Genomic DNA, 17,419 nt, shown 5'->3' on the forward strand with positions numbered 1-17,419 from the left:
AACAGATCCACTGAAGAATTTAAAATTATTGCAGAAAGCAGTGGAAGTCTTTTGGAGTTGGGAAAAGTTCAAGAGAGAGTTTTACAAATGGCTGTACACACCATAAGATATGAAAGAGTTATTACCAGGACTGCACAGTTGGCCACAGCCATGGAACCTAAGTAGGACATGGAAGATTTGGAGAAGCACCAGCTTATACACGAATCAGAAGTGAAATATATTTGTGCTTGTAGCACACATGATTGTAGAAAGCCAATTATTCACCAGTAGTTGATTGATGTACAGAACTATGTCACAGAACTGTGATGTCATTAGCATTCAGGTTACTGATCTTTCTTTAGTGTGAGTATGGGTATGGGTATCAGTATGGGTGTGTGTGTGTGTGTGTGTGTGCGTGTCCCATCCCTCCCCCTCCAACACACACACACACACACACACACACACACACACATGCGAGAGTTGTGCTTGTGTGAATATTGTGTGTTTGCTACTTCTGATGGTGGACATAGCTGAACATTTCTAGCCCTTTTTTTTCATTTTGCCTTTCTGCAACTTAACGCATCCTCTATGTGATGACTAGGAATCTAGCCTTTCCATATTGTTTTTATTCCTTCCTGGACACTCCATAATAATTGTTACTTAGCTGGTATATGATGTGGCTAATTTCACACATAGCCTTCCCTTTTAAAAGATAGGAAATGTTTGACTGGAATTTGCAAGTTGTGAAGGGTGGGTTTATAGCTCAAGTCTAAAGCCTGTGTCATCAGCAGGGGAATGAGCAATTCTGGCATAAGGATGGACTAGAATGTTGAGTAGATTGGGTGGGGAGATGGACTACTGCTTTGGCTGATGATGGTGGAATTATCCATCATTTCAGCGCATGGCAAGAGGTATTTAAAACATGCTAAAAAGGTGCAGTTGAATTTTTCAAGACCTGTGTGATAAGAGAAGCACTGGTCAGTGACTGGCTCACTGTGGCTATAGATTTGTTGGTGTCACAGAGAAATATGCCTTGGGAAATGACTTTCTGAGCCAGCTGGCATGATACTGTTAGTCTTCGGAGACTCTGGAAATGTAGATACATTTAGCTAACTCTCTCTGGTATTAAAATTAAAAAATAACTAGAATAATTAGGAAGAAAATGGAAAGAACACATCAGTAACATAGAGGCCGACAGACCACCAAAACATTGTATAAATACAAACCAACAGGATGAAGATATAGGGACTCAAATCAAATGAAAGGACTTGTACTAAATATACATCCTAAAACATGTAGGAGTTATTCATTACCCTACTTTACTTTGCAAATGCAGTGCCAACACATGCCAAGACTATAGGGTAGGCACTTTGTAATGTGGAACATGTCACAGCAGGCAAATGGAGGTACTGTTGGTGGTAGATGCATCTATGATGCACAGAGACTTTTATGGAGCCAGCTATCAAAATTAAATTCAATCTGCATCAGCCAAGAAAATGTGGGGGTGTTTATTAAAAAACAAATAAGCCTCAGAATGTGGTCAGTCAGCACACACTTCAACAAATGACTACTACAATAACTTTTCAACTGAATTCATGAGAATATTCTATTAATGCTTCGCTTTTGTAACAGTGTGGACTGAGTCCCACAGAAGTACGTCATGGGAAACAAAAGGAATTAGAGTGTCTAGTATTAGGAAGAAGAAACTGCATATAGAGGTGCCAAAGTTATTTGAAAGCCAGAATTTCTTAAATATGTGAGCACATACAGAAAAACATTTGACACCATAGTTAAACTAGAAAAACATACTCAAATAACAAATTAATTTTAACTGCAAAAAAATTAATAAGAAAGCTGTTTGATGCCACTGTATGCTAATGATCAACGGCAGAGCTGTTACTGATTCCAGTGCCATATGTGAACCCCCCCCCCCCCCCATGAACCATGGACCTGACCTTGCCGTTGGTGGGGAGGCTTGTGTGCCTCAGTGATGCAGATAGCCGTACCGTAGGTGCAACCACAACGGAGGGGTATCTGTTGAGAGGCCAGACAAACATGTAGTTCCTGAAGAGGGGCAGCAGCCTTTTCAGTAGTTGCAGGGGCAACAGTCTGGATGATTGACTCATCTGGCCTTGCAACAATAACCAAAACGGCCTTGCTGTGCTTGTACTGCGAACGGCTGAAAGCAAGGGGAAACTACAGCCCTAATTTTTCCCAAGGGCATGCAGCTTTACTGTATGGTTAAATGATGATGGCGTCCTCTTGGGTAAAATATTCTGGAGATAAAAACAGTCCCCCATTCGGATCTCCAGGCGGGGACTACTCAAGAGGATGTCGTTATCAGGAGAAAGAAAACTGGCGTTCTACAGATCGGAGCGTGGAATGTCAGATCCCTTAATCGGGCAGGTAGGTTAGAAAATTTAAAAAGGGAAATGGATAGGTCAATGTTAGATATAGTGGGAACTAGTGAAGTTCGGTGGCAGGAGAAGCAAGACTTCTGGTCAGGTGACTACAGGGTTATAAACACAAAACCAAATAGGGGTAATGCAGGAGTAGGTTTAATAACGAATAGGAAAATAGGAATGCGGGTAAGCTACTACAAACAGCACAGTGACCGCATTATTGTGGCCAAGATAGATACGAAGCCCACGCCTACCACAGTAGTACAAGTTTATATGCCAACTAGCTCTGCAGATGATGAACAAATTGAAGAAATGTATGATGAAATAAAAGAAATTATTCAGATAGTGAAGGGAGATGAAAATTTAATAGTCATGGGTGACTGGAATTCATCAGTAGGAAAAGGGAGAGAAGGAAACGTAGTAGGTGAATATGGATTGGGGGTAAGAAACGAAAGAGGAAGCTGCCTGGTAGAATTTTGCACAGAGCACAACTTAATCATAGCTAACACTTGGTTCAAGAATCATATAGGAAGACTGTATACTTTGAAGAAGCCTGGAGATACTGACAGGTATCAGATAGATTATATAATGGTAAGACAGAGATTTAGGAACCAGGTTTTAAATTGTAAGTCATTTCCAGGGGCAGATGTGGATTGTGACCACAATCTATTGGTTATGAACTGCAGATTGAAACTGAAGAAACTGCAAAAAGGTGGGAATTTAAGGAGATGGGACCTGGATAAACTGAAAGAACCAGAGGTTGTACAGAGTTTCAGGGAGAGCATAAGGGAACAATTGACAGGAATGGGGGAATGAAATACAGTAGAAGAAGAATGGGTAGCTTTGAGGGATGAAGTAGTGAAGGCAGCAGAGGATCAAGTAGGAAAAAAGACGAGGGCTAGTAGAAAACCTTGGGTGACAGAATAAATATTGAATTTAATTTATGAAAGGAGAAAATATAAAAATGCAGTAAATGAAGCAGACAAAAAGGAATACAAACGTCTCAAAAATGAGATTGACAGGAAGTGCAAAATGGCTAAGCAGGGATGGCTAGAGGACAAATGTAAGGATGTAGAGGCTTATCTCACTAGGGGTCAGATAGATACTGCCTACAGGAAAATTAGAGAGAGCTTTGGAGAAAAGAGAACCACTTGTATCAGTATCAAGAGCTCAGATGGAAACCCAGTTCTAAGCAAAGAAGGGAAAGCAGAAAGGTGGAAGCAGTATATTGAGGGTCTATACAAGGGCGATGTACTTGAGGACAATATTTTGGAAATGGAAGAGAATGAATAGATGAAGATGAAATGGGAGATATGATACTGTGTGAAGAGTTCGACAGAGCACTGAAAGACCTGAGTCACAACAAAGCCCCGGGAGTAGACAACATTCCATTAGAACTACTGACAGTCTTGGGAGAGCCAGTCCTGACAAAACTCTACCATCTGCTGAGCAAGATGTATGAGACAGGCAAAATACCCTCAGACTTCAAGAAGAATATAATAATTCCAATCCCGAAGAAAGCAGGTGTTGACAGATGTGAAAATTGCTGAACTATCAGTTTAATAAGTCACAGCTGCAAAATACTAACGCGAATTCTTTACAGACGAATGGAAAAACTAGTAGAAGCTGACCTCGGGGAAGATCAGTTTGGATTCCGTAGAAATATCGGAACACATGAGGCAATACTGACCCTACGACTTATCTTAGAAAATAGATTAAGGAAAGGCAAACCTATGTTTCTAGCATTTGTAGAGTTAGAGAAAGCTTTTGACAATATTGACTGGAATACTCTCTTTCAAATTCTGAAGATGGCAGGGGTAAAATACAGGGAGCGAAAAGCTAATTACAATTTGTACAGAAAACATATTGCAGTTATAAGAATCGAGGGACATGAAAGGGAAGCAGTGGTTGGGAAGGGATTGAGACAGGGTTGTAGCCTCTCCCCGGTGTTATTCAATCTGTATATTGAGCAAGCAGTGAAGGAAACAAAAGAAAAATTCAGAGTAGGAATTAAAATCCATGGAGAAGAAATAAAAACTTTGAGGTTCGCCGATGACATTGTAATTCTGTCAGAGACAGCAAAGGGCTTGGAAGAGCAGTTGAACGGAATGGATAGTGTCTTGAAAGGAGGATATAAGATGAACATCAACAAAAACAAAATTAGGATAATGGAATGTTGTCGAATTAAGTCGGGTGATGCTGATGGAATTAGATTAGGAAATGAGACACTTAAAGTAGTAAATTAGTTTTGCTATTTGGGGAGCAAAATAACTGATGATGGTCGAAGTAGAGAGGATATAAAATGTAGACTGGCAATGGCAAGGAAAGCGTTTCTGAAGAAGAGAAATTTGTTAACATCGAGTATAGATTTAAATGTCAGGAAGAGGTTTCTGAAAGTATTTGTATGGAGTGTAGCCATGTATGGAAGTGAAACATGGACAATAAATATTTTGGACAAGAGGAGAACAGAATCTTTTGAAATGTGGTGCTACAGAAGAATGCTGAAGATTAGATGGGTAGATCACATAACTAATGAGGAAGTGTTGAATAGGATTGGGAAAAGAGAAGTTTGTGGTACAGCTTGACTAGAAGAAGGGATCGGTTGGTAGGACATGTTCTGAGGCATCAAGGGATCACCAGTTTAGTATTGGAGGTCAGTGTGGAGGGTAAAAATCGTAGAAGGAGACCAAGAGACGAATACACTTAGGAGATTCAGAAGGATGTAGGTTGCAGTAGATACTGGGAGATGAAGAGGCATGCACAAGATAGAGTAGCATGGAGAGATGCATCAAACCAGTCTCAGGACTGAAGACTACAACAACAACATGTGAATCCTTCAGTGAATTTTTCATAAATCCTTGTGTGACAGAGAGAAATTGCTCAAGTTTTAAATCTTCCCTGTTTCCAAGCTCTGATGTTATGAAAACCATAATTTCTCTAAAAAAAATTAAAAATCCGAGGGCTGGGATAAGCTTCCCACTAGAATAACAAACTAGTCCCTTATAGTACAAAGTTAGTATAAATGATTGGAGCAATTTCATAAATTCACTGTAACTACATAACTAACATATTATCACAAAACTCAACACTCATACAGAAAAACTCAGGAAGTTTTGTACTGTTCAGCTGCACTTCAGATGTCCGCCATGAGAGGACAGTGGTAAGCAGTCAGGCAAGATGGTGACAGACACTGAAAAAGCATATGTTGTGCTTGAAAGGCATTCACATCCATCTGCTTAAGAGTGTAATGACACTTAACAATAAAGTTCAACAAAGATCCACCAATTGCCAATTCCATTTGTGGTGATGGTATGCACAGTTAAAAGCTTGAAGATGCCACTGCAAGAGGAAATCAGTGGGTCAACATGCGGTGAATGAAGGAATGGTTGGCATATGCTGGTGAGTTTTGTACTTACCCCACAGAACTCAATGAACAGAACAAGAAGAGAGCTGAGCATATCGTAGCTAACCATTTGGAAGATCTTAAAGAAATGACAAGCTGAAGACTTACTGCTTGCAATTGCTGTAAGTCATGACTTCTGATGGCAAAGTCAGATGTTGAATTTCAAGTCATGACCTCCACACTCTCCCAACCTAACCATCTGTGACTCTTGTGTGAGATTATGTGAAAAACTCAGTGTTTACACTTCCTCTACCAACAAACCTACCAGAACAGTGATGGACCTAGGTTTCATCTATGGTTATGAATTGATACAAAAACTCAACTTTATTGGACTGAAACATCCTAATGACACTTCTCTTGTTCCATTGTGAGTAAACATGGCACCCATGTTGTGTACAGCTTTCTTTTGTCCAAATCTTCAGTATATATTAAAAATGAAGAAATTCCTCCAGCTGTATTTAAGGTTTCAATTTTATTTTGGCAACTAGTTTCAATGTTGTAACCACGTCATCTTCAGGCCCATACACTTGTTGACGTCAACTGCGCATGGCTGATACTAGAAGTCAGTGGTGAGATATGGACGTGTTCCATGTGGAAGGTGGTTACTAACTATCTTCCACACAGAGCACATCCGTATCTCACCACTGACTTCTAGTATCAGCTGCACGCAGTTGATGTCAACAAGTATATGGGCCTGAAGATGACGTTGTTACAACGTTGAAACTAGTTGCCAAAATAAAATCGACACCTGAAATACAACTGGAGGAATTTCTTCATTTTTAATATAAATTTATACCGGCTGACGTCCCACTGTCCTCCATTTCAACTACGGATGTACGAAAATTTTCAGTCAGTGTGCAATGCACAATGCTTTCTGAAATATCTATGACATCTTTCATTTTGTGGATTTTCTTCACAATTTCTGACATGGTCACCGACTTAAGTTAATCACTATCATGTTAATTTTGGCAACTCTTGCAGTCTCACTTAAATTCTGTCGCCCAATGTTTTACTGTTGTAAACTAAGGAGCAGACTCCTCCAAAGTAGAATCTACCTCAGCTTTAATATTAGTTGGACTAGGACCTTTCAAATGGAAGTATTGCATCATGTAAGAATTACTGGTTTTATCTACATTTAGAAATCTGTGAAGAGCATTCACTATTGATGGCTGCCAGATAAATACTAAACAATGTAGCATTGTCAAACTTCAAATTTAAGCTTTATAAAGTTCGTACTTTCTACCATACAAGAACCTGTACCTATATGCCAGGTCAAGCACTTCAGGAATGCCCTTGTTACCAAAAAGCTTGCCAAATTTCAAATGTGTGCCATTTATGCATGGTTTAAAAATTGATAATGAACTGCAGAAAACTAATTTTTGAAATTTTATGATAAAGAAATTCATGTGTAAAAATAAGCAGTGTTACTAAGTTTGATGTGGATTCTTATATATGTATTTGCTCCCTCAGGTATACCTTTACTGTTCCTAGTACTGAGTAATAAAGAATGGCTTTGCATATTTCCACCTGTCATGCTTAAATCCCTATTTAGTGCTTGATCTTGGAACTTAATGTTTCCTACTTTTACAAACCTCTGACATAAACTGAACAACAGATGCTGTTCCAAATCAGATGTCATTAACAGGGTCTAAATTTGAAGGTTTTAACCTAAAAAGGGCTAAATCATACTTAAAGGCTTAATGGAGCTGAACAGCTCCTTCACAGAAAAAAGTAGACACTAAAGAGGATTCTTTTAGAAAAAAAATTTTGTAATAGATTTTCTGAATTAATGCTAAAGAAAACCAATAATGTGAAGTTCACATTTTAAGAAAAGTCATGATAAACAAATTTATACAATGCACTGAAATCAAGAATGTGTAAGGTGCAGTACTGCTTGTCCTTATAGTTCAATAATGTGTCAGCACACTGCTGCATCAGTGCCACTTAAATCTTCTTATTTTTGTAGTTCTGAAGGTATAACAGTAAAGCCCAAATTGAAATCAGTACTGTGTATGACACATAGTTGCCACGTCATCACTTTGAGAAAATGTCCACTCACTGCTGCATTGGGATATCTTCAATCAGCCTTTACTTAAATGCTGTCAAGCAATAGAAAGGTATATTAAAGGAACAAATCAGTGACACTTGAGTATGTTTATTTTTGTAGTTACAAAGTAAAGTTGCTTGATGTGTTGACTTACTCTGAATTGTGTGCTCTAAGTTTAGTTTTTTTCTGCCCAAACAGAAATTGTCAAACACTGGTATTTTCCATCACTGGATTGGGGAAGAGACTTATCTCATAACTGACAGCCAAGTAAATTTTTACCAAGCCTGTCAAAAACAGATAAGTAAACCCAAGTTATTTTTATCATTCATTTTATCTACCAGTCTTCTTGTTAGTCATCTTCCCTTGGATTTTAAAATCAAAATTTAAACTTAGTTTACTGACATGTCTATGTGATTCAATTAAAGATGTGAATATAATAGAGGGAAACATTCCACGTGGGAAAAATATATCTAAAAACAAAGATTCTGTAACTTACCAAACGAAAGCGTTGGTACGTTGATAGAGACAATAACAAACACAAACACACGCACACAAATTTCAAGCTTTCGCAACCCACAGTTGCTTCATCAGGAAAGAGGGAAGGAGAGGGAAAGATGAAAGGATGTGGGTTTTAAGGGAGAGGGAAAGGAGTCATTCCAATCCTGAGAGCGGAAAGACTTACTTTGGGGGGGAAAAGGGACAGTTATATACTCGCACACACACACATATCCATCCGCACATATACAGACACAAGCAGACATATGGAAAGAGCCCCAATTTTAATGCCTTCCTGGATAGTATGAGCAGTCACAGTGTAGTAGATATGTAAAGGCCTTTACATATGTCTCCTTGTGTGGTGGTGGTGGTGGTGGTGGTGGTGGTTAGTGTTTAACGTCCCGTCGACAACGAGGTCATTAGAGACGGTGTCTCCTTGTGTCTGTATACGTGCGGATGGATATGTGTGTGTGTGCGAGTGTATACTTGTCCCTTTTTCCCCCCAAGGTAAGTATTTCTGCTCCCAGGATTGGAATGACTCCTTACCCTCTCCCTTAAAACCCACATCCTTCCATCTTTCCCTCTCCTTCCCTCTTTACTGATGAAGCAACCGTGGGTTGCGAAAGCTTGAAATTTGTATGTGTGTTTGTGTTTGTTATTGTCCCTATCAATGTACCAATGCTTTTGTTTGGTAAGTTACAGAATCTTTGTTTTTAGATATATGATGCAATTAAAGTGATGTTTTACATGATCACATTTTTACTTTTTAGTTAATGCCATGTTCTTAGTGTTTGTTTTAATTTTAGACAAGCCATGATAAAAAGCCACATTTCCTTCAACAGAAACATTCTGCAGCTCACATTATGAGCACCACTAGGAAGAAGAACAAAGAAATTATTCAACCATTAATTTTTTCTATGACATGTAAATCTAGACTTGCATGAGGCTTCAGTGTTGGCTTATGTGCAATGGAACATGCTAAAGAGCCCCAATTTCAATGCCTTCCTGGATAGTATGAGCAGTCACAGTGTAGTAGATGAGATGCCATTGTGCAAAAATGATTTGAAAAAGGTTTTAGAAAGGCTATTGCCAATATTAACACAAACGTTGGTGACCACTACATTTGGCTTTCAGTTAATGAGACCGCTGACAGTTGTGGCAGATTTATAGTTAATGTCATGGTGGGGAAATTGCACAGCACCACGAAATCCATACACCTGTGTAAAGAACTGGAGAAGTTGAATCTCAGTACTGTAGTGTGCACAAAGTCAGGAATGTCAAATGCATCCTACGTTCAGTAAAAAATAGAGATGATAAATTTTTACTGTTGGTGACAGAATGTGCTGCCAATTTCTTAAAAGAGGGAGCAACAGTGAAATAATTGTATCCTGGTATGTTCCATTATACCCGCCTTGCCCGTGACCTACAACATCTAGTGCAGGAAGTCAGAAATAATTTTCCTGAAGTAAATAGAATCATACTCTCAGTTAAGAAAGTATATCGCAAAGTTCTAATCCATATTCTGTCCTTTACGTAAATAGCTCGAAACATACCTCTCCCACATGAACCCAAACTTACACGTTGGTGCAACTGGCTCTAAGGCACCTTTATATTATGCTGAACACTTCCAAAAGGTCAAAGAGTAAATCAAGTTTTACTGAAAAAGCCAAGATGGCCCTTAAGAACGACAAGAATGTTGGCATTTTTAAGAGCTCACTTTCAACATCAACCTGTTGCAATCCAACAACTAGAGGACACATCTCTACTACTGAAAGATGCTGTAGACATGATCTCCAAGCTCCAGATGTGTCTGCAAGAAAATGTCGTTCAGTTGATACAGCATGCATTATTAAATTAAGGAAAATTTTTGTGATGAATCTTGGATATGAAGATACAGAGGAAGCGTCCACCATTATTCGGGGGAGAAGTTTGAAGGTGGACTGTATTGGAGGCTGCGAGCAATTGTGTTGATGAAATATGCATCATTGGCCTTTTGTGCTGTAGAGAGTTGTTTCTCAGCCTACAAAACTGCAATGAGAGGCAACAGAAAAAGTTTCATTTTACAAAACTTAGAAATTTGATTAACTTAGGACTGCAATAACACAATATAATTTAAAATTTCTTGTTGGTTGTAGTGATAGGCCATAGCCTGTGGACATACATGGGTATGCATCTCAAGTGTGTATTTTTATGTGAGTGACATATGAAAAGAATTTTTCAGTAAAGGACTTAAAGCCATTGTAGCATGGCTGTTTGTGCACCTCTTCCCCCCCCCCCCCCCCCCCCCTAATATAAGGAATAGTTGAATGTTTATTTTCTAAAGGAAACTAGAATAACTGTGTCAAAATTACAAAAAAAAAATCCAAGTTAATATTACTGTTCACTATATTTTGTATTAAAATACTCCATGAATGCTAAAATAGTTTGTTTGAACCTAAAAAGGGTTATTCCAAGAAAATAAATGCTTTACCTAGCAGAGGGTGCAGTCGTGTGTGTGAACTGCATTTCCGTGTGTGCTTGTATATGTGTCGGTCATCTATTTTCAACAAAGGCCTTGATGGCTGAACATTTATATTGTGACAGTCTTTTTGTCATGCCTATCTGTGACTCAGCATCTCCACTATATGGCGAGTAGCAACTTTCCTTTTCATAACACTGTTACATTCCATCGTGGATTTTCCATTGTTTGTAGTATTAATAAAAAATATCCATAGTCTAGAAGTTATAGTCACACACAACCCACATCTTAGGGTCTATTAATAACATTAAAATTGTGTTTGGATTGGAACTCACTTGGTTCTTTTTGCAGCCATTGGATATTTCATGGGCAGACTCGCAAATTCAGCTTGTTGCATCTTTTCTCCCCTGTATGAATAATGCTAGAGTTTCTTGTTCCTCTCTTTCTGTATGTACATAAACCGAGAGACTGTGGTACAAATATAATAAAAATGAAATAAGGTTCTTTACTTACCAGAGCCATTCCATCTAATGATCTCATGTATATTCTGTACTGCTTGATTTTTCCATTAGGGTATAGTGGTGGTAACCACGAGACAAGCATTGTTCTTAAGTCTGCCACCAATACCTTCATATTTTCCGGTTCACCTGGTACTGTAAAATATAATTACTCTCTCTTATACTATCCAAAAGCATTTTAAAAGTGTCAATCTAATAAGCAACAAAATAAATACATTGCTACAATAATTTACTTTTATCATAAAGCAACAAAAGTAATACTGGATATGTGTTTGACATACATTTGAAAATGCATAAAGGAGCAGCTGAATCTGTCAATGCTCAAAGAATTTATATTTGCAAAGCACAATTTGCAGATAAGAATTTGAACATTTATAGATTTAAATAGATTGTATCACATTTCAAATCATGTGTTGAACTACAATCTGAAACACATTTTTGAAGCTAAGCTATGTATCAGAGACTGAAAGGAATACTAATACCTTAACTGTTCCAATAAAAGTACCCTACCATTATTACCAATATTTCACCAGGCAGCCGAACAACCCCAGAAAGGGTCTCCTGGACAATAATGCCATATGATCATTTCTTTTCACTAAACTTCAGTGAATTGGTGCTCAAAAAGTTTGAAGAATTTTAAGGTTCATTAATAATGATGTGATTAACAAGTCCCATTTCCCATACACAGGAGACATTGAACAGTGAAGAAGCACAAAACAAACAACTCAAGCATAGGATCTTAACTTACAAACTTGTATCCATCTTGAAAGCACAAAACACACATAGCTACAATGTCCTGCTACTGCAGCCCAACTGCCGAGTGCCCTGAACATCTGTCTGCTCCTCTGCCCTCTTTGACAAGACCACTGGCTAATGAGGTTGACTTCTTATAGTATTACAGGAGTGTAAATAGATTTTGGACAAAAGGGGGGAGGGAGGGATGCATGGCACAGTCAGCTCAGGTGAATTCAAGCAGCCCACTGAAAAAATATTTTGGAAATGGATCCATTATAGAAAGCACTGTCATCACATACCCCTTTCGCTCTCCACTAACTCCTCCACCTCATTCCAAATCAGAAATGGTTCTCATAACTGAGTATTGTCCACGTTACCAGATTCAGCAATGTTTGCCATTTGGATTACTAATGGTAGAATATTGAGCAAAATTTGTAAAGAAATGCAACCATATTGATATTTTTGTTGATCAACACAATTTTTGTATGACAAAGACAAATCCAGGTGTATTTTTATCCAATGATTTTAATTTAATGTTATTTGTAATGTTATTTACTGCTTCAGTGTCATGTGAAATACTGCAACTCCAAAGTTCTACCAGTCTCCAAATATGGACTAACTACTATAGACAGGTAAATAGGCAGTTGTAGTAGAGTGTACATATTTTTAACTTCCCATAGCACTAGCAAATGAATCAGGATCACTTTTCTTCTTCTTTCTTGTTACAAACTTATCCGTACTAGAAACTATCACAACAGTACACAGCACAAAAACAATAAATGGTAGCACTTGCATTAAATACAGCTGCAAGTAAGAACTGAACTGGTTAACAAAACAATGAGTCCAAGAAAGGCCAACAAATGGTCTTGGCTAAGATAGTAATGGCAATAGCTAATATTGCTGTAAATGTTTAGAAAGTTTAAATCTAATGTTGGCCTTGCTAACTATCGATATTGTGTATCGCTTTTTCATCATACAATTGATAATCAGAATGTCTTTCAATTTCCAGAGCCTCTGGTCTCCTCCCTTGGCTACATCCTTGCACTGAGCCACACACAGAACAAAGAGCAAGGATCACTTCATGGCAGGGACAGGTTGCTTTCTTTGCATTAATTCTCTTCATCCCATTGTTTTTCGCAGTATGGGTTTATGTGCAATACTCCCCTTATAACACTCTAAATTGAACCGATAGAAAGCATATAAAAAGTAACTGGGTGTGTCTGGTGTTGCCTGAAAAAGAATGCAAGTTCATAAGCAAAGCTGCTATCCCTAGATTGTTCTTTTCTAACTGTACACACTGAAAGTCTCCAATGCATTGTGAATGGTCATCTTTTCTCATTCTACTGTTTGAATTCAACTCAGGATTTTCTGATATTCTTTAAGTTTTCAAATAAATGATTTTCTAAAGTGAACTTCCTTTTAACACATATATGTTTTGGTACTTTTAATTTATGAAATCTGATTAAAAGGATAAAATGGAGATAATGTTGAGTAAATGGTTTCAAGCAATTCAGTATCACCATCATAGATTAAATAATTAATTGGATGAAACTAACATGTGTCATACCATCCTCTTGTGTTGCACAGATGATAGGTTGGCTGCCCACACCATCACCTTTACTTGTGAAGGCTCGAACTTCTATGCTGTAGTTGCAGAAGTGATCAAGTTTACTCAGTTCCACCTTTTGATCTCTTGTAATATGTTCTGAAGGCATAAATACCTCTGTGAATAAAGATTGAGAAATCTATATCTGGATAACAACAACAGCTCAACAATGTCAGCATCATTACAACTATAATTGATGTAATAAATGTCATACGAAGCATCATAAACTAGTCCTTCCTCACCCAATAAAATATCCCATTTCCTTACATTATGTGAAGGATGCATACTTGTACTGTAGGACAAGTCAGCTTAATCTGTAAAACATGGAACCCACGCATCACAATTTAAAACAACAAGTTGACAAATATGGCTTATATATTTTAAATGAGAACTATTTTGAAATAAAAATAAAACACGTAGAATTCTCTTAGCTATTATATTTTTATGTGAAAGCCTATGCTTTAACCTACTCTTTTTACAAAATTTTCCTCAATATTTGGCATGCTTATGTTTGTTTGTGAGTATTTGAAATGTTTCCTATGACTGAGAATCCTGTCTGTCAGTTGTGAAATGGGTGAAAGCTTCTAAAGATGGTAACATTATTACACACAAATAAGAAAGACCAATCTCAAAGTGGATAAGGAGGATGGAGTATGCTTATGAAGACCACAATACCTTGTACTTCGTAATGAAGTGATAAATTGTGGATACGTATGGAATTTCTTATGTATACCCTATTTTTTCCATTATCTTATGTACTTTGTGTGTGTGTGTGTGTGTGTGTGTGTGTGTGTGTAAAATGGCCACATCCATACAATGAAAACTGACTACAGAAGAATGAATGAATAAATAAATAAAGAGTAAGAATGTGCATGATCAGGAACCAAGTGAATAACCTACAGTCATTCCTGGCAATTTGATGCACAAAATTAATGAAAAAGTGAGAAAGAACAGACACTTTTCATGAAATCCTCCCCACTCCACCAAGAGTCTCTTTCCGCAATCCACCTAATCTTCGTAACATCTTGGTTCATCCCTATGAAATCCCCAAACCACCTTCCCTACCCTCTGGCTCCTACCCTTGTAACTGCCCCCCGCGTAAAACCTGTCCCATGCACCCTCCCACTACCACCTACTCCAGTCCTGTAACCCAGAAGGTATACACGATCAAAGGCAGAGCCATGTGTGAAAGCACCCACGTGATTTACCGACTGACATTCCAACACTGTGAAGCGTTCTATGTGGGAATGACCAGCAACAAACTGTCCAATCACATGAACGGACACAGGCAGACACTGTTTGTTGGTAATGAGGATCACCCTGTGGCTAAACATGCCTTGGTGCACAGCCAGCACATCTTGTCACAGTGTTACACCGTTCGGGTTATCTGGATACTTCCCACTGTCACCAACCTATCAGAACTCTGGAGATGGGAACTTGCCCTTCAATATATGCTCTCTTCCTGTTACCCACCTGCCCTCAACCTCCGCTAATTTCAAGTTGCCGCCCCTCGTACATCACTTGTCACTCAACAATATCTTTGCCTCTGTACTTCCACCTCGAGTGACATCTCTGCTCAAACTCTTTGCCTTTCCATATATCTGCTTGTGTCTGTATATGTGCGGATGGATATGTGTGTATACCTGTCCCTTTTTCCCCCTAAGGTAAGTCTTTCCAATCCCGGGATTCGAATGACTCCTTACCCTCTCCCGTAAAACACACATCCTTCCGTCTTTCCCTCTCCTTCCCTCTTTTCTGATGAAGCAACTGTGGGTAGCGAAAGCTTGAAATTTGTGTGTGTGTTTGTGTTTGTTATTGTATCTATCAATGTACCAACGCTCTTGTTTGGTAAGTCACATCATCTTTGTTTATATATATATGAATATAATAGAGGGAAACATTCCACGTGGGAAAAATATATCAAGAAACAAAGATGATGTGACTTACCTAACGAAAGTGCTGGCATGTTGATAGACACACAAACAAACACAAACACACACACAAAATTCAAGGTTTCACATCCAACGGTTGCTTCGTCAGGAAAGAGGGAAGGAAAGGGAAAGGCGAAAGGATGTGGGTTTTAAGGGAGAGGGTAAGGAGTCATTCCAATCCCGGGAGCGGAAAGACTTAGCTTAGGGGGAAAAAGGGAGAGGTGCACACTTGCGAGCACGCGCACACACACACACACACACACACACACACACACACACACACACATATACAGATACAAGCAGACATAGTAAAGGCAAAGAGTTTAGGCAGAGATGTCAGTCGAGGCACAAGTACAGAGGCAAAGATGTTGTTGAGTGACAAGTAATGTACGAGGGGCGGCAACTTGAAATTAGCGGAGGTTTAGGCTTGGTGGGTAACGGGAAGAGAGGATATATTGAAGGGCAAGTTCCCATCTCCGGTGTTCTGATAGGTTGGTGTCAGTGGGAAGTATCCAGATAATCCGGACGGTGTAACACTGTGCCAAGTTGTGCTGGCCGTGCACCAAGGCATGTTTAGCCACAGGGTGATCCTCATTACCAACAAACACTGTCTGCCTGTGTCCATTCATGTGAATGGACAGTTTGTTGCTGGTCATTCCCACATAGAAAGCTTCACAGTGTAGGCATGTCAGTTGGTAAATCACGTGGGTGCTTTCACACGTGGCTCTGCCTTTGATTGTGTACTCCTTCCGGGTTACAGGACTGGAGTAGGTGATGGTGGGAGGGTGCATGGGACAGGTCTTACACCAGGGGCAGTTACAAGGATAGGAGCCAGAGGGTAGGGAAGGTGGTTTGGGGATTTCATAGGGATGAACCAATAGGTTACGAAGGTTAGGTGGATGGCGGAAAGACACTCTTGGTGGAGTGGGGAGGATTTCATGAAGGATGGTTCTCATTTCAGGGCAGGAGTTAAGGAAGTTGTATCCCTGCTGGAGAGCCACATTCAGAGTCTGATCCAGTCCTAGAAAGCATCCTGTCACAAATGGGGCACTTTTGGGGTTCTTCTGTGGGAGGTTCTGGGTTTGAGGAGATGGGGAAGTGGCTCTGGTTATTTGCTTCTGTACCAGGTCAGGAGGGTAGTTGCGGGATGCGAAAGCTGTTTTCAGGTTGTTGGTGTAATGGTTCAGGGATTCCGGACTGGAGCAGATTCGTTTGCCATGAAGACCTAGGCTGTAGGGAAGGGACCGTTTGATGTGGAATGGGTGGCAGCTGTCATAATGGAGGTACTGTTGCTTGTTGGTGGGTTTGATGTGGACAGATGTGTGAAGCTGGCCATTGGACATATGGAGGTCAACGTCACAGAAAGTGGCAAGGGATTTGGAGTAGGACCAGGTGAATCTGATGGTTGAGGTTGGAGAGGACATTCTGGAGTTGTTCTTCACTGTGAGTCCAGATCATGAAGATGTCATCAATAAATCTGTACCAAACTTCAGGTTGGCAGGCATGGGTAACCAAGAAGGCTTCCTCTAAGCAACCCATAAATAGGTTGGCATATGAGGGGGCCATCCTGGTACCCATGGTGTTCCTTTCAATTGTTGGTATGTCTGGCCTTCAAAAGTGAAGAAGTTGTGGGTTAGGATGAAGCTGGCTAAGGTAATGAGGAAAGAGGTTTTAGGTAGGGTAGGAGGTGATTGGCGTGAAAGGAAGTGCTCCATCACAGTGAGGCCCTGGATGTGCGGGATGTTTGTGTATAAGGAAGTGGCATCAATGGTTACAAGAATGGTTTCTGGGGGTAACAGACTGGGTAAGGATTCCAGGTGTTCGAGAAAGTGGTTGGTGTCTTTG

General features: G+C 39.4%; 1 protein-coding gene across 1 annotated transcript in view; it reads right to left on the reverse strand.

Moving 5' to 3' along the window:
• The window catches only part of LOC126235639 (Down syndrome cell adhesion molecule-like protein Dscam2), a 167,781-nt gene that overhangs the window by 108,849 nt on the left and 41,513 nt on the right, over positions 1-17,419 (reverse strand). Inside the window, exons 4-5 of the mRNA XM_049944352.1 lie at positions 13,605-13,760; positions 11,298-11,437 (exon numbers count right to left, since the gene is read on the reverse strand). Of these exons, the coding sequence (XP_049800309.1) occupies positions 11,298-11,437; positions 13,605-13,760 (296 nt within the window). The remainder of the gene's footprint in view (positions 1-11,297; positions 11,438-13,604; positions 13,761-17,419) is intronic.

The sequence above is a fragment of the Schistocerca nitens genome, chromosome 2, assembly GCF_023898315.1.
Source record: "Schistocerca nitens isolate TAMUIC-IGC-003100 chromosome 2, iqSchNite1.1, whole genome shotgun sequence".
Lineage (NCBI taxonomy): Eukaryota > Metazoa > Arthropoda > Insecta > Orthoptera > Acrididae > Schistocerca > Schistocerca nitens.